This window comes from Miscanthus floridulus, chromosome 7, assembly GCF_019320115.1.
Source record: "Miscanthus floridulus cultivar M001 chromosome 7, ASM1932011v1, whole genome shotgun sequence".
Taxonomy (NCBI): Eukaryota; Viridiplantae; Streptophyta; class Magnoliopsida; order Poales; family Poaceae; genus Miscanthus; species Miscanthus floridulus.
This window is the reverse complement of record NC_089586.1, coordinates 124,751,442-124,773,231: the sequence shown is the minus strand read 5'-3', so window position 1 is coordinate 124,773,231 and position 21,790 is coordinate 124,751,442. Positions and strand designations below refer to the sequence as shown.

At 49.7% G+C, this 21,790-nt stretch overlaps 1 protein-coding gene across 1 annotated transcript; it reads left to right on the top strand.

Annotated features, from left to right (window-relative positions):
* The first annotated feature begins 19,089 nt into the window (after nucleotides 1–19,089).
* On the top strand, nucleotides 19,090–21,545 carry LOC136464609 (uncharacterized). Its single transcript, XM_066463560.1, has 5 exons — nucleotides 19,090–19,325; nucleotides 19,466–19,632; nucleotides 20,008–20,119; nucleotides 20,541–20,873; nucleotides 21,204–21,545. Exons 1-5 carry the CDS (start codon nucleotides 19,136–19,138, stop codon nucleotides 21,473–21,475), a joined length of 1,074 nt encoding a protein of 357 aa, XP_066319657.1. The 5' UTR covers nucleotides 19,090–19,135; the 3' UTR covers nucleotides 21,476–21,545.
* Nucleotides 21,546–21,790: the final 245 nt, after the last annotated feature.

The window sequence follows — 21,790 nt, the reverse complement described above, 5'->3', positions numbered from 1 at the left end:
GTTATGCAGGTCTTTGTATATCTGTGAGCGTTTCTGTTTTGGATTGTCCACGTTTTTTGGACAGCCCGCGGATACGTAGATGGGTTAGTTTCCATGGTCCACTCCGGTCCAAGATGGTGTTTCGGCATCACCCCCCTATTGTTCTCCGGATACACACTCTCCCTTGCAGGACGTGTATCGGGAGAACAGCGGGGAGATGCTGTCGAAATTCCGTCTCAGATAGGAGCAGAGCATGGAAACTAACCTCATCTACGGATCCGTGGGTGGGATTATGACCTATCCTCACCTATTAGAGAGTAGGGACACCGCATAGATGCAATTGATGGTGACTCATATGTGTTGATATGTCTGTTAAAGGATGTAGAACCGTGAGTGGATGTACACACTCCAGAGAGACGAGCACGATTACGACTTGCTATTTATAGTCAAGGTCGAAGAATTCTTACAGCATGCATTTGGCAAGAGTGATGGAGGCCATTCTCTAGTGGTTTGTCCGTGCAGCGGTTATGACAACAGAAGAAGGAAAGATAGGTTAACCATGGGTAAACATATTGTGAAGTTTGGATTTACTTCGGGCTACCATCGGTGGATCCACCATGGTGAAGCTGATCGTATTAGGGAGGAGGTGGTGAGACCATGGCTCGAGGCTTTCGATGATGATGCTAGGGTAGCAGACATGCTAGATGACACGCACCAAGCTCAGTTTGCTGAAGGACGTGACAAGGAGGAGATGGAGGCTACCGCAGATGCCTTCTACCTAATGTTGGACTCGGCACAGAGACCCCTTCACGATCATACTAATGTTTCTTAGCTAGATGCCATTGGTTGCGTAATGGGGTTGAAGGCTGAGTTAAACCTAAGTCGAGAAGACCTCGACAAGATGGTGGCCGTGTGGAGCGATATGCTACCAAAGACACACATTATGCTAAAGAACTTGTACGAGTCAGAGAAGCTCCTTCTTGCACTTAAGATGTTGTATGACAAGATACATGAGTGTCCGAAGGGGTGCATCCTATTTAGGAAAGAACACGCGGATGCAAAGTACTGTTCGAAGTGTAAATCCTCCAGGTACGTGGAGGTAGACTCAGGCGATGGCCAGAAGAGGCAACTTAAGATCCCCATGAGAGTCCTACGACACCTTTCATTTCTACCGAGGCTCCAACGGCTATTCATGATCGAGGAATCCGCGAAACATATGACATGGCATAAAAATAGCACATGGTACAATCCTAAGAAGATGGTACATCCATCCGATGCTGATGCATGGAAGTACTTCAATTCACGACATCCTCTCAAAGTAGAGGAGGCTCGTAATGTACATGTCGCGCTGGCAACAGATGGGTTCAATCCATATGGCATGATGGCTGCACCATACACATGTTTGCCCGTGTTCGTCATCCCCCTGAATCTCCCCCCCCCCCGGCGTCTCCTTTCAACGGCATACCATGTTCCTATCATTGATAATCCCTAGACACCCAGGGAGTAATATGGGTGTCTTCATGGAGCCTGTGATAGATGAGTTGATCGATGCTTGGGTCAAAGGGGTGTGGACATACGACCGAGCTACGAAGACTAGCTTCAAAATGCACATCTTGTACCACTACTCCCTGCACGACTTCCTAGCATACAGGTTAATGTGCGCCTGGTGTGTTTAGGGGAAGTTCCCATGCCCAATATGCAAGGAAGCTGTGAGGTTCATATGGTTGAAGAAGGGTGGCAAGTATTCGTCGTTCGACAAACATCGTCAATTCCTCCCTCTTGACCATCCATTCAGAGAAGACATCAAGAGCTTTACGAAAGGTGTCAAAGTGACGGACCCTAGACCGCGCTTAAGGACGGGGGCCAAGGTTTGTGCTCAGATAGATGCTCTTGTGCCCAACGAAAATGGTGGTTTCATGGGATATGGTGAGCAACATATGTGGACTCATAAGTCCGGCTTGACGAGGCTCCCCTATTTCGATGACCTCCTACTACCCCATAACATTGATGTCATGCACATTGAAAAGAATATCACCGAGGCACTTTGGGCAACGCTCATGGACACTAACAAGTCTAAGGACAACCCTAAAACTAGAGTGGACCTGACAATGTTATGCGATAGGCCAAACCTAGAGATGCGGCCTCCTGCAATAGGAAAGCAGTGGAGAAGGCCTAGGTCCCCCTATGTCTTGAAAATCGATCAAAGGAGGGAAGTACTTCGATGGATCAAGAATTTAATGTACCCTAATGGGTATGCAGCGAATCTGAGTAGGGGAGTAAACTTAGAGACTCTGTGAGTCAATAGGATGAAGAGTCATGACTACCACATATGGATTGAGCGGATACTTCCATCGATGCTTCGAGGCTATGTCCCTGAGCAAGTCTGGCTAGTGCTGGCAAAGTTGAGCTACTTCTTTCACCAGCTTTGTGCCAAGGAGCTATCTTCGACCGTCATTACAGAATTGGAAACTATGGCACCTGAGTTGGTCTATGAGCTTGAGAAGATCTTTCCACCTGGCTTCTTCTTGCCGATGCAGCATCTGATTGTGCACCTCCCGACTGAGGCACGGTTGGGGGGCCCATGCAGGCCCATTGGTGCTATCTAACCGAGCGATGTCTAAAGACTCTTCGCAAGAAATGTACAAATAAAGCTAGAATTGAGGCTTCCATTGCAGAGGCAAGCATTCAGGAGGAGGTTGCAAACTTCACGACATCCTACTACAGGCCGAACCTTCCTAGCAAGCATAATCCACCCCCTCGTTACAATGCTGGCAAAGTTGAATCGACCCTTAGCCTTTTCAAATGCCAACTAGGCAGCACAAGTGGATTGACCCTAAAGAGATTGGATCCAGAAGAGTGGCGCAGAATCACGCTATATGTGTTCACCAACCTTGTCGAGGTTGCGCCATTCATTAAGTAAGTTCTCAACGAACTTGTTTCAATACGACGTCACTATTCTGTATCGAACCCCATTGATTCTCTTTGGTATAGGGAATTTGTTTGTCAAGAGTGGCATCAATCAAGGAATCCTACCCCACACGAACATGATACCCTTCTTTTAGAGGGTGCGGGAGCTGGGAGGCCTGATTTCATTTCTTGGTTCAAACAAAAGGTCGTACGTTCGTCGATATTCCTTAGTAGCTCGTACGTTCCAATAGTATAACGATGTATCATGCTTGAGCTTGCAGACGTAAACCAATGCGTCCATGAGTGATGAGTTGAGACAGGTTGCAAATGGCTTCAAGTTAAGGGTGAAGTCATATACCGGTTATGACGTGAACGGATATCGCTTCCACACGTCAAGACACAAGTAGACTCGGCCCGGTCGGAAAACCACCAACAGCCAAGTTTTTACGCCGGGCACTAATGGCGTCGAATACTACGGAATAATTGAGGAGATCTATGAACTTGAATATGAGGGCTGGGTACCTCTTACTCCTGTCATATTCAAGTGCCACTGGTTTGATCCTGGATGAACGAGACGAACCCCTCATCTTGGGCTAGTCGAGATTAGGCATAATTTCGTCTATAAAGGAAAAGATGTCTATATTGTGGCTCAACAGGCCATGCAGGTGTATCATACGCCATAAGCATGCCAAGACAAAGACCATCTTAAGGGTTGGTCTATTGTGCACCAGGTATCTACGCACGGTAAACTACCTGTTCCAAACGATGAAGATTACACCTTCGACACAAACACATATGATGGAGAGTTCTATCAAGCAGATGGGCTACAAGGGAGCTTTGAGATAGTCTTACCCGGTGTGACGACCGCCATGGAAGTAGACAATGAAATGGTTGATAACGAGGACCCTGGAGATGTAGTGCTAAATCCGAAGGACATTCAAATGCTTGAGCGATTCCATTTAGGCAAAGACAATGAAGAAGACACAGAACCTTCGGATAGTGTTGCCCATTTGAACAATTTTGACAGTGATGATGAGACCTATGACCCCAATCATGAAGATTATTCCTAAACCATGTAATACTATGTTTTTATTAAATTTTGTTATGTTTATTCATTTTGAACTATTTGACATGTATGTACTAACGCTTGTTGTTCATTCTTTGTACATTGTAGGTGACAGAACAAAGATGGTGGGCAACTGTTCACCGAGGCAGGTGCTCTCGATGTACCAGAGGCTACGCCCTCCTGATGGAGGCGAGGGGACATCTTTGCCTCCAGCGGCGAGAGCAGGCCCGGGTCGCCCTAGCATGGGGAGGGGGAGGGAGAGGGGGAGGGGGAGGGGCTGGGTCACCCTAGGAGGGACCCGCCTCCTCCCCCGGCTCTCAACTAGCCAAAGGACCCATCTCCTACCCTAGAGGACCACGTGGCGGCCATGGGCATGACCACAAACACTCCATCGGGGGACAAGGGAACTCAGCAGATGGAGGACAGTTCTGCTCAGTCGGCTCCCTACCTGCGAGGTCCCACAAGCCTTCCTCCGGTTCTACTTCCTGACCGACGCCCACTGGTTCGTCTTGTGGAAAGAAGGTAAGTAACTATAGATGTTATCACTAGTACTTCATATGATACGTTGAAAATCAAAAGAGAAACTGATAATTTTTCTTAATCACTTATGTAGGGGCTGGCTAGTTCTGTCGGGTGCTCTTGACCCCCCACGCACCCCCGCTATCGTCCTGGGATGTCTGTGCAAGAAACACTTCCTCGGCCTTGTGGACTTGAAAGAGGGGAGGTGGGAGCCGGCCTGGTCGTGGGACAGGTACAAGCTCGGCTCGAATGATGAGCAGGACAACAAGCAGGAGCGGGTTTTGACGGACTTTTGGGTAAGTGTCTCACAACATAGCTCAATACATCTCCTCCATTGGTTAAGTCTTTTATTGAAATAATGAACGGATACATCGTGTTTGTATGCAGAGGTACTTCAAGGCCGAAGAAGGTCGAGAGACCCTGGCAGATCAGATGGTGCATAGAGCCTGTAAGAAGTACGTCGGCGACATGATTCATGAGGCGCGACTCTAGGCCCACGTCGACTACTACAGGTCCATCAAGAAAGAGCCCCTCAACAAAACCGTCGCAAGAAAGGTGGCACTGACCAAGGAGCAGTACCTTCAGGTAAGTGAATAATATTGATTCGTTTTGAGATTTAGTAGGTCCAGAATTGATCTTCTTATATGTCAAACACTTGATGATGTGCAGGTGCCGGCCTCGTGGTGCATGTCGCATAGATCAGCATGGTCGAGGATCGTGGACAGGTACCTTGACCCGGCGTACATCGCAAAGCACGAGCAAGGCAAGCGGAAGCGGGCACTGAGGATCGGTCCAACTCACCACCAAGGCAGCCGCAACCTCCCTGCATTCAAGCGGGCACTTGTACGAGATGTCATTTATCTATTCTAACGCTCAATTTTGCCTGATTTCTAATCATCTTGCTGTCTTTCTTGCAGGAGGTGGCACACCCGGACATGTCGGTGTTGGAGTTTGGGGCATGGGTTGTGTCCCACATGGGCCTGGTGAAATCTGGTGTCGTCTTCAACCCGAATGCCACTACCCAGGCTTACTCTGACCCGAGCGTCCACGCTAAGGTCAGAGACTACGCGGAGGTGGTTAGGGCGCTCCGTGGCTCAAATCACAATCTAAGCACTGAGCCCCTTGAGACAGAGGTGATCGTGAGGCTGGGGCAAGGTAGGAAGCACGGGCGGTTGTGGATTGCAGACGGCGCCGACTCCTTGAGCTTTGCACCCTCTCTCTCCGACGTGAGGGCATGGAGCACGGCCAGAAGCCTTCCCATACATGCACGGCCTACTTCAACACTGTCACGGGTCGACGAACTTTAGGTAATTCTGGTTTCACTCGTCATACATTGAACGTTACACACATTGATCAGATTTGCAATACTGAAACATGTGATTGAAACACTGTAGGCCGAGCTGGTAGAGACAAGGGAGACGCAAGCGCACCTGACCGCAGAGCTGGAGGCCACGAAGAAGCAGATGGCGAACATGTATCAGATCATGCAAACCATCGGGCAAGCATCGGGTGTCCAAGTGCAGTTGCCGGCTCCAGCTCCGGTTTGACACTTCACTCCTATGAGTATAAAAGTTTAATGCGTTCGTGCCGTTGGGATTGTCGGCCTTCGTGCCGTTGTGATTGTCGGCCTTCGTGCCGTTGTTTCTTGCAGGTTGGAAACCTCCCCGTGCAGGGAAGGTGCTGCCAAAATTTTCAATTTTGAGTCTAACACATGCAATCTCTTCTCTTTTGTGCAGCCTCCGTCTACCGTATCACCGGCGGCTGATCGCGTCAACCCTACGCTGCAGTCCCATCCTTCACCGTAGTCCGGGGGGCCACACCTGCAGTCTCCGTCGCCGCAGTAGGGATGTTGAACTTTGTGATGTTGAACTTGTAATAATAAACTTGTGGTGTTGAACTTTGGTGCATTTGTGATGGATTTTTGATGGATTTATTAAATATGTGTGTGCTTGTGATATATAATGCATGTTGGTGATATAGATGTGATTACAATAGAATGTAAAAAAAATTGTAATTCTCGGGGTCTTTGTCGAGTGCCATGGGCAAGGCACTCAGCAAAGATAAGATTTTTCAAATATATATATATATATAATTTATTTGCCAAGTGCCTTGCCGCGGCACTCGGCAAAGTATTTTTTTTTAAAAAAAATCAGAAATTCTTTGCCGAGTGCCTAAACAGGGGCGCTCGGCAAAGAAATTATTTAAAAAAAATAAAAAAAACTTTGACAAGTGCCTGGGCAGGGGCGCTCGGCAAAGTACTTTTTTAAAAAAAATAAAAAAAAACTTTGCCGAGTGCCTGGCTGGGGCACTCGGCAAAGTAATTTTTTTTAAAAAAAATTTATCGAGTGCTGGGTCGGGCACTCGGCAAAATAACCGTTAACGGCCGGCGCCGCAACGGCCGAAAATATTTTGCCGAGTGCCGCCCCAAGCACTCGGCAATTTTTTTTTTATTTTGCCGAGTGCCCGAATAAAAAACACTCGGCAAAGACCCTTTGCCGAGAAAAATTTTGCCGAGCGGACTTTGCCGAGTGCTACACTCGGCAAAGCCTTTGCCGAGTGCAAAGGGCTCTTTGCCGAGTGTAAAAACACTCGGCAAAGCCGTGGCCTCCAGTAGTGAGACAGGTTGAAATTTAGCCCCCTCAAAAAAATTGTTTTACTTTTCCCAAAAATTTTTTTTATAGAATTTGCAAATGAGGCAAAAAAGAAGAAGCAAAAAAGACATTTTTAACCCCGGGGAGCGTACCAGCTAATAACCCCTCACGGTAGTGGTCACAAGTTTTCACGCAAAATATAAGCCTTGCACGTTCCTTTCTTACCGGTTCATCTCAAAGTCACTTAGTCAAATATGACGTCAGCAAATATTTTTCTTCTACTAAAATTGCCCATCAAGTGATCACATAGGTGACATTGGTCAAAAGTAGACGGCCCAACATTAATTTTGGCCCATGAGCAGAGCATTCTGGCGGTGGCGCCGCACGGTGCCGAACTACCGATGGGTCGGTGCATATGAGCACCCGCTGATTTGCTCGATTTGAAGGTCGTGGAGCCGATCTGCGAACTCTCATCCTAACGAGGAGTTCCGAGTTCGACGTATTCGGTGAGCACCTGGTTTGGCGTCATCTAGCTCCGTTTGAGCCTCTTTGTTTGCAAAGAGAGCTTTCTGAGACGAGACGTGCATGCGCCCACTTGTGTGAAAAGAGAAAAATCATCATACTTCCCAACAATCTGACACCTGCTTAGAGCAACGCTAATAATATAACCGGTTTATTGGCTGTAAGGTTCTTTGCAGCATTCTCTTAGCTCGCCCATTTAATAGTTAGCTCTTCACTGTTAATACATGGCCCACTTGTCTCTCTCACAGAGTTTCTTAGTTTATGTACCCAAAATGACTGTAAGGTTATAGCCCACTTCTCCTCTCTCTCCTCCTTCTCTTATCTATCTCAATATTTAGCCAGCTTACAACGTGTTATTATACTCTTACGGAGCCTCTTAACGTGTGGCGCTGACCACGGCGCGCTGGCATATGGGAGCAAGCGTCAAGATTTGATGGGCCCCACTGTAAAGCTACCGTCAGAATAATTTGCTTGCACTACTTTGTGCTGGGGTGAGAAATGATGGTGTGTTTGATTAGTGGAGTCATCACATGCTTCATGAGATAATGCATCATAAGTTCATTACATGAATTTTGATGAAATCAACCCATTCCTTGTGCTTATACTAATTATTAGTTTGCGAGGAATGAGATGGTGATGGATTAATTCATTCTATTTCACGAACCAAATAAAAAAATGAGGAGTGATAAGAAGATGGATCCGAATCAAGCGCACCCGATGTGTCATTGCGTCGCCCACGATCACCACAGCTCGACCTCCAGGGCCTTGTTTAGATCCCATCCAAATTCCAAGTTTTTTCACTCTCTCTCTATCACATCAATTTTTAGCCGCTTGCATGGAGTATTAAATGTAGGTAAAAAAATAACTAATTACACAGTTTAGTTGGAAATCACGAGATGAATCTTTTCAACCTAGTTGATCCACGATTGGACAATATTTGCCAAATAAGACGAAAATAATACTATTCATCAGTTTGAAATTTTTTCACAATCTAAACGAGGCCCAGATTTGAACCCTTGCTCGTTGAGGGAAAGAAAAATATGAAACTTTGCATGCGTGTACAGAGATCGTTTTGGATTTTCCTTGGCTGTGACCTGTTGGCGAAGGCACACGCAAAAACGTAGAACTTAGACTCTCTCCAACGACGAGTACCCAAATCGAGACCCATTCACCGATTTAGGTCACGCACAGTATCTAGAGTCCGGCACCTAGAACCGGTCTCCTCCAACAGCGTATGCAAAAGTAGAGCACGCTGGCCTTCACGAGCATGCTGACCTCCGCCGGCCTTCTTCTCCAGCTCGCAGGAGCCCAAATCGAGCCTCCCGGCGCCCGAATCGAGCTTCCCCGCCTCCGAATCGAGCTTTCCCGTCCCCAAATCGAGCTCTTCTCCACCACTCGCGTCGGCCGCCAGGTGCCTTCCATGGCGGACAGTGGGGGCAGTGGCGGCGCTCGACGCGGGAAGGAAGAAGAGGAGTCTCCGGCAGGCGGGCACAGTGGCCGGGCTCTGGCGGGCGGGTGCAAGAGTGGGGCGGCGCTCCAGACGCGGGGCGAGGCGATGCTCCAGGCTCCGGGTGCGGCCGGGTGGGCGAGCGGCGCTCCAGGCTACGGGCGCGGGCGGGCGGGCGTGCTCCGCCCCCAACTCCGGCGCGCGGCCATCCGGGGCGAGCACGCGGCCGAGATCCGACCCGCCGCCTGCGCGCTACCGAGCGATGGGAGGAAGGGGAGGCGCGGCCGGGCGAGCGGGCGGCTTTTGCGTAGCGAGGAGAGAGGGGACGCGTTTTTGCGTTTCCTTTGCGCCGGTATTCAAAATGAGTCGTATGAATGGGTGATCCGTTGGAGGCGGTAATGTGATAGGTAAAGCACTGTGCGAGACTTATATTTGGGTTTGGGTAGCTTTGTTGGAGCCAGTCTTACCCTGCATTTGTGTGAGTGGTAAAAGGGCTCCTCCTTGTCCTTGATCGGTTCGATCAAGCGGCCGCTTCCTTTCCGAAAGGCACCAGGCGGCAACAAAACGGAGTGTAGGCGCGATCGTTCGTCCGAATGTCCGGACACTAGCACTACTGTACTGTAATACATATTTTGGTTAACTTACTTTTTCAATTATAATTCGGTTAGTGAAATTTTGTCCTCCCTTACAGCGGCCGATGCAGCAGGACATCTTCTCGAGGCGCGCAACGGCGGCGATGGACGGACAACCCAAGCCGTGGACGTGGTGTCGGTTGGTTTGGGCAGGGAGGTTCGGCAATGGAGTGATGATGGCCGCATGGCGGTGGACTCGCAGTCCATCAGCCCAGCATCGGTCGTCGTCGCCTGCGGGAGCAGCGGGCGGGAGGAAACAAAGGGAACAACGACTTCCGTGCTACGGGCGCTGCGCTGGTGCGTTGCATCGAAATTTCGAAACAGGGTGGCCGGGCGGGTCGGGATCGGGATCGGGATCGGGGCCGACGGCCGACACGACACCTCCTGCCCTTGCGCGTACCGATCGCGTCGCGTCCGACCTGCGGATCGCTGGAGAACTGCCGCTGCCCTCGGGCCGCGTCGTGCGTTTCTTTCCAACCCAACTGCCGATCGTCGGGACGGGACGGGTGCGCCAGTTTCCTGCTCCGCTCCGGGCCTCCAGCCACCGGGACTGGAAAATCGTTAATCATGAGGTGTTGCACGCCGGCACCCGTACATAGCCGCGGACCACGTAGAGGAGTCAATAGTCTTTCAGACGGGACGAGACGGGCCGTCACAAACCGGGCTGGCGAAGAGGAGACCACCCAGGCTTCCCTGACGAAGACTGTCGCTTTGGCGCTTTGCTTATGTATCTTTACCGAGCTTTTACCGATTACCCACCCACTCCGTGAAGATTCCTAGGGATCATACAACCAACCATCCATTCCCGTTCCCGAGCTGCTCTTTCGGAATTTGGATGGTTGCCCTTGCCGTTCAAATCGGCAGGAGCAAAAGAGGCCGCGGCTGGGCCCCCAAAGCTCAGATCGATCGATCGATCCTTCGACGAATCATTTAGGCGTTTCCGCGTATTCCGCGTTCGCGTTGCGAGTGAGCGAGGAAAGCGAGATAATCCCGCCGAACGCCCCCGCGACCAACGCGCGACCGGGAATCGCCCACGGCATGGAACGCGCGAAACTTAACTACGACCCGTGATTCGCAAAATGCAGCCTCCGAGCCCCGTTCGCTCAAACGCGAAAGCGCGATACTGTGTCGCGGAAACAAACAGGGCCTTAGGACGCCGCCATATGCTTTTCCCCCCCTACATCTCGCGCGCAGTCCAGGCCAACTCCAAGCCTCCATCTACCTACAACTGCATCAACAGCGACACACACATGCCGGCCGCGTACTACGTTCTCCGAATACCTGAAAGCAAGACGATCGCTACAGTAACTGTCGCCTGCACGCAGGCAGCAGAAACGAAACGAAACGCTTGCAGGCAGGAACGCAGAGAGAGGGGTGTCAGTTTTCACCACGCCTGCGCCTGTCGCCTGGCGCCGGGCAGTGAAATGACGAATGCTGCTCCGTCCGTGGATTCAGGCAGCAACGCGCGTCGCTGTCGATCTGCCGATGGCCAGCCAGCCGGGTACTGTACTGCCGATCCAATGTGATCCGTCCATGTACTACTCGTTCGTTTGTGCACCGCCGGCGCCTCTGGTTTCGTTTCAATGCGGCGCGCATGCAGCTCAGCTCAGCTCGCTGCTGCGTTAGGTTTTACTCCCGTGCAGTGCAGTCGCGGGCGTGCTGCGAGCGAGCGAGCACGGTCGTATCGAGCTGGTAGTGGCGGGCGCAGAATGTTTCGCTGCGCGCGACTGCATGCGAACCATAAAGATGCGCACGTAAAGGGAACCAACCAGAGACGGTAGGTACGCTTGTGCCCCCCGTGTCCGCGCTGTTAAGACGGCGACAGCAGCAGCGGAATGGTCCTCCAGTGGCACTGTGCAGTGCCGAGGAGGACGAAGGCGCGGCAATCATCGTCAGGGCCCGGTGCCAATGGTGACCAACAGTGGCGGAGTTCAGGCTTTAGGGGTGGCTAGTGGACCGTGGACGTGGATAGGAATAGGACACATGCATTGCAGCAGTGGGATCGCCGGCCCTTTCAATTCTCGCTGTAGGGTTAGCGACAACAACAGTTGACTCTCGGAGAAAAAAGTTGGTTGGAGTAGGGCAGTCGGCAACAGAAACAAGTGTCGACTTCGAAAGTTTGTTTGCACATAAGCTTGCTAGTTGCCTGCTCGGCTCGATCGATCGGCCGCACTGCAGTTCACTGCAGCTGCAGAACAATATGTGCAATCTCTACCCAGCACAGCTATAGACAGGGAGATTTATATTTTTACCATTATTAAGATTGACGCTCGTCTGAATATCACTCTTAGGATGACACTTACAACTTTACTGGAAGAAGTTTTATTTTTAAATTTACCACATTTACGCATTGGCAATGCCACGCCAGCTCGACACGCTAACGTCCAGTCAGAATGGGCACGTGAAATGTCCTTGCTACCCCTGCCTTGCTCCTCTCTCCCCCTCTCCGGTAGCTAGGTCCCACAGCTCCTGTCATTGTCAGGTGGGCCCCACTCGTCATCTTCGTCTACTTGTGGTCCTCCCAAGAGGTGTTAAGCTGAAATTTGTGGTTGTTTCCCATTCGTGAGCAGAAGTTCTTGTCGGTCATCAGTTCATCACCCCCACCCCCGCTGCTGTGCTTATACTCTCTTGATGCCAACCGCAATACGATCATCTCTTGATGAAACATTGAAACCATGGGAAGGCATGCATATTACTCCTCATCATTGTACAACAAACAGCACAGCCTGCAGAGCCCCGATAGAACGTACGGACGATGCTTTACATTACTTTTAATGCAGGCAGCATGCAGTGGTAACAACGTAGAGTAAACGGCTTGTTAGGCCGCTACGCTAGGCGCACTGTTCTTTCGGCCAGGACGTAACGTAGCGCTGCCCTGAGTGTCTGGCACATGCTTTGCCGCTCGGAAAGTCGCGCGCGTTCGACTGCTCTTGGAGTAGTAGTCTGGCCTCTTGGGCTGCCAAAAGCTAGCACTCGGAAGGTGAAAGTCGCCGATCAGCCTGTTTGTTGTTTTCTCGACTGATAAATTCAGTGGGTCATGGTTTGTTGCGAAAGAAAAGTATTTTATTATAATTGTTAAGTTCTGATTGAAATCAATAAGAATAATTCCACGCTACCTGCTACCGGATCCTAACATCGATTGCCTTGTCGCCAGCGGCAGTGAAATTGGTCTTGGTGCCCATGCAACTGCAACGGCAACATCTCCATCGCGGCCTCTGCTATTCACGGTTCAGTTCTTTTATCCAAGCAGCAAGGCATGCATTTGCCTCGCCTCGGGATTCGTGGCTTATTTTTGCCGCGTATGAATCATTTGTTAATCAGCCTGTTCACTGATTGGTTTTAGCTAGGGCTTATCAGCCAGCCAACAGTGTTTTTGTCTCATAATAAACTAGCATCAGCCGGACTTATCAGCCCAGAAACCAAACAGCAAACAGGCCAAATGGTTCTCCAACATCGCAAAAAGGTGCATTTACATTTGGGACAGTATCTTGCCGATGATATCAAATGGCACACCAGATACTTCCTATAGACACAAGTGTAAGCTTATCTAAGTTTGTATGAAGTCAGGCTTTTGAAACTTTAATAACCAGCAGTGCCAATAAAATCACATTATCTTAGATAAAAAGAGTTACAATTACAAATGTAGTATTCATAATGAACAATGAATATACTAATAATGGCAATCTAAATAAAGTTTAGAACATGGGTGATCAGTTAGAAAAAGGTTAACTTGGAAGAAATTAACCTAGGTGCATTCCTATTTATGGTAGGAGGAAGTAAGCTAGCACGTAGTTCTACTAATAACCAAGGTTACATGTGGCAACAATTCACTAACCAACTGTAGTAAGTACGTGAATCATTGGCGTCAACACAGGGCCCAAGAATGTCTTTCCGAGCCGCGCTATGGCCACCCCTTCTTCACATAGGAATAGGAGACTACGCTACACTCACAATAGGACGGCCTCCAACCCAGCCCCTGCAATATGCGTGTCACCACCAATCATTCACAGAGTAGGCAAAGGCCATCGTAAATATATGCAAAATGTCACCAAGAGTACAGGGGAAAAAATGTTTCCTCAAGATGGAATGGGCAGCTAGCATGGGAGGAAGTTAAGATAGGGCATGCAACTGCCATTCTTGCGGTATGCACAAAGGTAGATGCATATACATGTTCGCTTGAACTTATCAGCCGATTTATCAGCTAGAATCTATAGTATTTTTCTCTCATAACAAAACAGCTTAAGCCGACTTTAATACCAGCCGAACAGACCCGATTGCCCATGACACATGAGAGTGGAAGCAGCTCCCAATGCAAAGAGTGGCAAATTTATGCCCTCTTTGGCGCAACTTCTGGGGGCTCCGACTCCTCGTCTCACGACACTGTAGATGAACTAGGAAGAGTGGCAGAAGCCGTTTCGGAAATCGAGACAAAAAAAATGAACTAGGAAGAAGAGGAACCAGAGAAGCCACGATTTTAAACTTCTCTAGCTCCGTACTACAGTAGTAGAACCGGAGCTGGTGAGAGCCGTGCCAAACCAAACGGGCCCTTACCTTGCTTTTGCATTGACCGTTCGCAAAAAAGAATGGGCAAGTAAAGACGAGAAGCAGTACTGTTCTGTACTAGCACTGCACTGAAAAAGATAAGAGGTCACGCCCAACTTAACTTGTCTCTAAGCTTATGGGTTTAGGGCGTGTTTGGTTCTATGGACTAAATTTTAGTCCATGTCACATCGGACGTTCGGATGCTATTTAGGAGAATTAAATATGAGTTAATTATAAAACTAATTACATAGATGGAGACTAATTTACGAGACAAATTTATTAAGCCTAATTAATCCGCCATTAGCACATATTTACTGTAGCACCACATTGTCAAACCATGGACTAATTAGGCTTAAAAAATTCGTCTCACAAATTAGCCACAATCTGTGCAATTAGTTATTTTTTTTTATCTATATTTAATATTTCATGCATATGTCCAAACATCCGATGGGACAGGGACTAAAATTTTTCTGTAGTAACCAAACATGGTTACACGCACAAAAAAAGAAGTCGTAGTATCAGGTTACGGATACTCATACATGTCAGTGTTAAGTACTCGTTGGCTGCCTTTCTTGACTCCCTCTAGGGAGCTCATTTCTGTTCCAGATCAGTTTGATCTCCCTTTTGGACCATGCTTTCTCGATCAATCTGCAAAGTCTGCATGCATGTCTCTCTCGATGCAAGATACATACATCGGGAGATGTTTGCTGGATGATGAGCAACTTTAGTTTTTCGGGATTTACAAAATTTGGGATAGTTCATCAGGCAAGGCAAGGCAATCAATGATAGTTTTTTGGTACCGTACAGTACAGGGGATGCTTTCCACAGAGAAGTTCAGAATACAAGCAATGAAGTGAGAGCTGAGATTCATAGAATTAAACCCGTTCCTTGGTTATTTCCTCGTATTCATACATAACAAAGTTTGAAACTAGCCATGTATATACAGATCAGACATCAGTAGATTTCAAAGCAATGATGTCTGGTGGTACCGGAGACCACTGTCTCTATGATCCGAGCAATCTCTCACGCACTGCAACTGCCACTGCCACTGCCACTGCTGTGCACGTACTAGTAGTCCTTTGGCCATTATTGGTGATTCGTGGAGCCAATAGCCAAGCCCCACACTTGGGTCCTCCGGCTACGTGTTGGTGTAACAAGTACGTGGGGGCTATGATAAGCTCCGCTGTTCTACAAAAGGTCGCAGTAACATACTGTACATATTGCAGACGCCGGGCAAGCCTATCCTGCACCAGCAGTGAAAACTAAAAAAGCGAGATAGAGACAACAGGAAACGAAAATATTTTGGGCCTCGTCCAAAGATTTTCATGAAAGCATGCTAAAGCTACCACACCTACTGGTGCTGCTGCTGTCCCCGCCTGCTGCGGCACAAGGATACGAACAAAACATCAACGTACCCACTAGCAAGTACTCGTTGTACGTACCAGGAGTAAAGATGGCAACGTCCGATACCCGACGGATATTTGATCTATTAGGGGATGGGATGGGATCATATCTTTACCCGCGGGTATCTAAATGGAAAAGAATCCATACCCGACGGGTATAGCGGGTACCCCTGTTTACCCGTCCCCGTTACTCGTTGGGGAACCCGACTATTTGAGCTGTCATGCGAGTATTAGGCCCCAAGAAACTCAACATAGGTATTTTGGTCCAAATCTGATCAGTCATATATATAGTTTGTGTATTCTAGGAACCCTCGTTCAATTTTTCTTCACCATCTCCGCCAGCAGCACAAGCAAGCATGTCTCACGAGCGCTCGTGCCTCTCGCTTCCTTAGTTTGGTCTCTCTGCCACCTTTGCTCGTCCTCCTCGCAACCTCGCTCCTTCTTCTCGGCATCTCCGAGACTCCGACACTTATATCCGGGTGAAGAAGAAACGTCTCCGATTGCAAAGCTGCGACCCCAAGTGTCCTTGTTTATCGGGTATGCAGTTCCGTCGGGTATCTGTTACCCGACCGATACCCGACGGGTATGGGGATGGGCAAGAATCTATACCCGAGACAGTTAATGGGGATGGGGACGGGATGAATTCTCCGTAGCGGGGAAGAGAACGTTCCAGCGATACCCGACGGGTATATCCCCGTTGCCATCCTTAAGCAGGAGTGTACTCGCTCCGTCACAAAAGAAGTACGTCGTGGGATGCATCCAAGTCAAACTTTTTTAATTTTAACTAAATTTATAAAAAATATGTGCACTAGTTAGTAGCAACTTTTCTATCGGGGAGCAATAGTAGGGTACTCGAAGAAGAGAAGTAGATACCCATCAACGCTAATTCATCGTAGCGATCAAGAACGCGACTACATTTCTCAGTGGGCCCCGTCTCGTCCAAACCGCCAAGGCCGCAGACTCCGTTTCGTCCGATCGTCCGACCCCTCAGGGGTTGGGAACGCCTCAGGCCGACCCCCAGGTGGCTCCGCCTCGCCCGACGTCTGGGGGCTGGCTCTGCCTCGCCCGACGTCTGAGAGCTGGCTCCGCCTCGCCCGACCCCCGAGGGTTGGCTCCGCCTCGCCCGACGTCTGAAGGATGGCTTCGCCTCGCCTGACGTTTGAGGACTGGCTCCGTCTTGCCTGACCCCCGAGGGATGGCTCCGCCTCGCCCAATGTCTGCGCGCGACTCCTTCCTAACGACGCGCGCTGATAAGGCACGACACTCAAGTCACCGAGGACCATACCCTACACGCCTGTAGGAAAGTACCGTCAGGATATGACAAGAAGGGCGCTTTGAGACCTTCCAGGCATGTCAGAGCCAAAACAGTGTTGTAGACGCCGACATTTATCTTACAGTGTTGTGGGCGCCGCCATCTGCCCTCGGGCACGGATCCTGACGGAAGCTCATGACAACCACTACGGTTGAGGAGAAAACTCGCGTCACCTACAGTAACGGACATACGATCACTACGCCATCTGCTCCCTGTATAGCCGCGGATCAGCACCCTGGTTCGTCGCGCCGCCCGCCGGAGCGGGATGGGACGTGACAACTTGCTGACAATGCCAGGACATGGCATCATCAGCGGACAGACGCCCAGCGCGGCCCTATCAGGATCAGCGAAACATGCACCCGACGTGGAGTTATCCCTGGCACCGCCTGCCATATCAACGGGGGCCGCATAGAGGAAAAGGAAGACCCGGCATCTTTGAAGGACCTCCTTTGCCTCTATTTTTTCTCTTTTCTTCCATCTGTAATCCCTACTCTCCTTTGGCCTATAAAAGGGAAGGTAAGGAACCCCACTAAGGGGATCGATTCAAGACATCACGCGTCATATCTCATATAGCTGAGCAGCAACCAAGCTCTCAACACCCATTCGACCCTTCCATCAGAGACTTGGGACATGTCCCTCTCTCACCTGTTTGTAACCCCTACTACGAATTTTTCAGTGCTAATAACACGAGCAGCAGCCATGAACTGGACGTAGGGACATTATGCCCGAACCAGTATAAACCTTGTGTCTTTTTAGCACACCATCCGGACCAGACATGCAATAACACAAATTTACTCGTTGGTGTTTACTCGAAACACTGACATTTTCTTTTACCCCTTCCCCAAAAAAAATTACCACGTCCTCATAGTCTGCAGTAATTTTTCACTACTGAAAAATATTTCAATATCTCATGACAACTAGGGCTACCACCCTATTCGTTGATGTTGAAATTTGGCTTATGCTGATGATTATGTTAAAATGTCATGAGAGGAAAATATTGTTTCATGGCTCAAAAGTAATTCTGAATAAGCTCAAGCGAACATTGCGTTATTACGACCATGTGTATAGTACTCCTACGTTCCAAATTATAAGATATTTTTTTTAGATATATTGTATATTTATATATAGCAAAAACTATGTATCTTGATAAGCCAAAACGTCTTATAAGTTAGAATAAAGGGAGTATTAGCCCTCTGCTTTTGAAACACATTGAATATGTATATGCAGTGCAACTATTCATGACCAATGTTTACCGCGCCCTCTGTCCCAAGATACTTGACCTTATAGAATTTAAATTTTTATCCTAAATAATTGTCATTCTCACTTCCTAGCTATTACATCTTTCTCTTCTCTCAGTATACCTTTTTTCCATTTCTCAATACACCTATCTGTGCTCCACGAGGAGCATTTTGGTCTTTTAGTTTCGACGTTGGTTTTCGTGGGAGATTCTAAAGCGTCATCTAATGTGGGACGGAGGGAGTACATACTTTCATCTATGAGCAAATTATGGAGTGTGGAGACATATCTCTCGATAGGGTTTATTTATCCAGGGCAAGGCGGAGCTTAGTGTTGGTCAACATAATGGCCCCTCTGCCCAGGGTGATTCACCATTAGTGTTGTGCCTTATGACTTATGAGCTTGTTATGCTTGAAAGTAATCACAATTCATTGTCATTGATACTTGCACCCCTCCGTTTTAGTCCAAGCTCTGCCGCTTTTATATACTACTAGAATCTAATATTCAAAGTCTCTGCGCTTGATGCATGTTATAGCAACATTCTCCGATGACAATGGAAAGGAAGTAGAGCATCAAACATAACGAATCACGAGAAAGGTGCAAGCAGTGACAAGCCCCGGCAACTGCAACTTTTGGCCCTTTGCTCTTTTGTTGCTATCCCTTTTCTTTACTTGTTTACTGGTTCTTTTCCATTGACTGGTTTGCTGCATCGCACTGCTTGCTAGTTGCCTCTTCTCTCCTGGAGCCTTACCTCCTGAGAGAGAGAAAAAAAAGGGAATGCAAATAGAGCAAAAGACGACCTCCTCACATTTCCATCCACCCAATTTGACACAGCTTTTGGTGCTCCGCCAAAAGGGCCGGGCCTCCTATTTAAGAGGGCTAGAGGAGACGCCCCTCTCCCAGCAGCCAGCACGCACCAAGCCATCAATCCATGACAAGCCATCTCAGCTGGCCCCGGCTACACTGCCAACAACACGCCATGGCCCTAGACACCCGCTCCTACGACTGTTGCGTGTCGCCTCCGCTGGATTGCTTGGACTGGGGCTGGGACTGGGACTCCGAGCTGCTTCACACTCATCACTACACTCTCGGAGGAGCTGCAGCTGGAGCTGGAGCTGGAGGTGCCGCCGTCCAAGCAGAGCCCACCTTCTTCCCGACGACGGCAACGCGTAAGTGCTCAGCTCTCAGCTGAGAGACAGGCATGCATGGCATGCTCTCGCTGCTAGACCTGCTACTGCTACTAGCTAGATGAGTAGCGGAGTAGTGAGCTGAAGTATGTAGCCGGCTTCCGGCTTCGTGCTGCCTGCAGCAGGTGTGCAGTCGCCGGTGTCGTCGGAGGCGTCCAGTGGCTACCTGCACGACGCCGTCGCTCACTGGAGCGGCCGTCGCAGCAAGCGGCAGCGGATGGCAGCGACGACGACGCTTCCCTCTCGGCGTCCGGCGACCGTCAGCGAGGACCTTCAGTGCCTTCTTGCGGTAAGTCCTACATACTATACCAGCATACAAAAATGGCAATGGTGTGGATATCGGTTACTCCTCATGTTGAATCACATAGATTGTAGAATGCAGAGACGGCACTACAACATGTGTGTGTAGGCTATGTTGTTCTTAATTTTGCTCCCAAGAGTTTGCCCAATGCAAATCCATCTTCTGGTACTCTAGCCACTGTCGATATCGATTCACCAAACGAAGCGAAAAGCTGTAGCCTCGCCGTCTCGCTAAACGATAAGCATGCATGCATCGCACGCAGAGACAGAGAGCGCCACTGCGGGCAGTGGCCTTGTGCCCTTGTCCTCCTTTTCTTTTCTAACCTGTAGCGTCGCCGCTTGTCTGGTTGTTCTCGGCTTGCAGGGCTTCTGGGATTCTAGCGCCGACGCTGAGGAAGGAGGAGCAGATTTCCGCCATGATTTGAACACCACCGCGACCGCGGAGACGGAGATACGCTGCAGTTGTTTTGTCTCAGGTGATCCGTTCGACACGTCCTTTTCAATACGCCGCACACATCGCCACACGGCCTGCTCTGCTCACGTTTCACAGTTCACTTAACCACTGTTGGCTACGCACGCACTTAAATTAGCCATTGTTTGTTAGTACGCCGATACTGCAAGCAGAGCAGCGTAAGCAGACAATGGTAGCAGTAGACAACAACAGCTACAGACAAATTAGTGGTTACTACAGTCGTACTTGTTCTTGTCAGTTCTGATGGTGATCATCAGATAACCCAGCAGCCAGCCCACTGGATTCGCTGGGCTGCTGCGGCTGCAGAGCACTCTGCTCTAGCTTAATTGCTGCGTAGCGAAGGTGTTCGGCAGCAATAGTCGCACTGCCACTACTATTGCCTCCATACAAACATAAAACTTGAAACTAAAGCTCGGACGGGGCAGGTGCATCGGGCAGGGAGGAGCAGCAGAGGGGCCCCAGCGCGCAGGTGCAGATGCCAGCGCCAGCCGCAGCGGCGCAGGGCGGAGATGAGGAGGCGGAGGAGGCAAAGGCGACGGCGGTAGTCCCCCCTCCTCGCGTCCCCGCCACCGTGCGAGCCGCTGCTCCCCCCCTGCAGCTGCAAAAGGCAGCGGCAGCCGCGGGGGCGCCCCACGCGGCAGCGTGTCGCGACGATCGCTCGCGGCCCGTCGTCGACTTCTGCGACCGCGAGCACCCTTCCCGTGCGGGTGCGGCCGCCACGACGGCGCCAGCCTCTGCCTGCCCCTCGTCGCTGTCAGGTGGGTTGGGTACTTGGGTCGATGACCGGTGAGGAACCATTATTACTCGCCCGCGCCTGTGTGCACTGCTGGGACGGGACGCTGACAGGCACTGGTGCGAGGAGTACAGACTACAGAGCAGCAGTTGCAGTCGCTGCAACATGGCAATATTTTGAACGTATTGGTGCCCAGCCAGACAAAGTGCCAAACTAGCTGCTCATGTCTGCGCAGGCTTCGGTTTATTCGTAACTCTACACGTTTCGCGTTCACAAACCTAAAGTTTGTTGAATTCTGTGACTAATTTTTTTTTACGCTTCGTTATTAAAATGCATGCGTTCGAATATGTTTCAGGGGAGGAGAAGAGAGGCGTCGGAGTGCTGTACCCCTTTGCAGTCGTCAAGCCGCTGGGGTTAGACGACGGCAGCATGACGACGCTGGACGACGTCAACCAGCGAATCCTCAAGAGACCGGCAAGACCAGTTCGGCACCCCGTTGGCCCGTTCGCGTGCGGCCCCGCCGTGTCGGCTCACGGCCTGGGCCTGTCCGGCAAGGCAGTCGTTAGCCTGACCAAGATCAGGACGGGAGGAAACGGCACCATAACCATCATTAGAACAAGAGGCTGATGGATGTGATCAACCATTTCCTTTTTTTTCTTTTTAGGTTGCCTGCCTGTTGCTCAGGATAATCATGGTAGCTTAGTAGCTGCGGATGTAAATACACCCTCGGGTTTTCAATGCAGGCTTCTGCCTTCTCTAGTTTAATAACTAGCTAAAAACACCCACTGCATTTAAATTGAATAAGCTGCAGCCTAGAATTTGCACCGCGGCACCGTTGTATCATGAGTTCATGACTCATGATTGTCAACATGACTTGTGTCTTGGGTTGAGTTGGTGAAATAACCATAGCATGAGTTATGTTGTGAAACATATCTCTTCTTG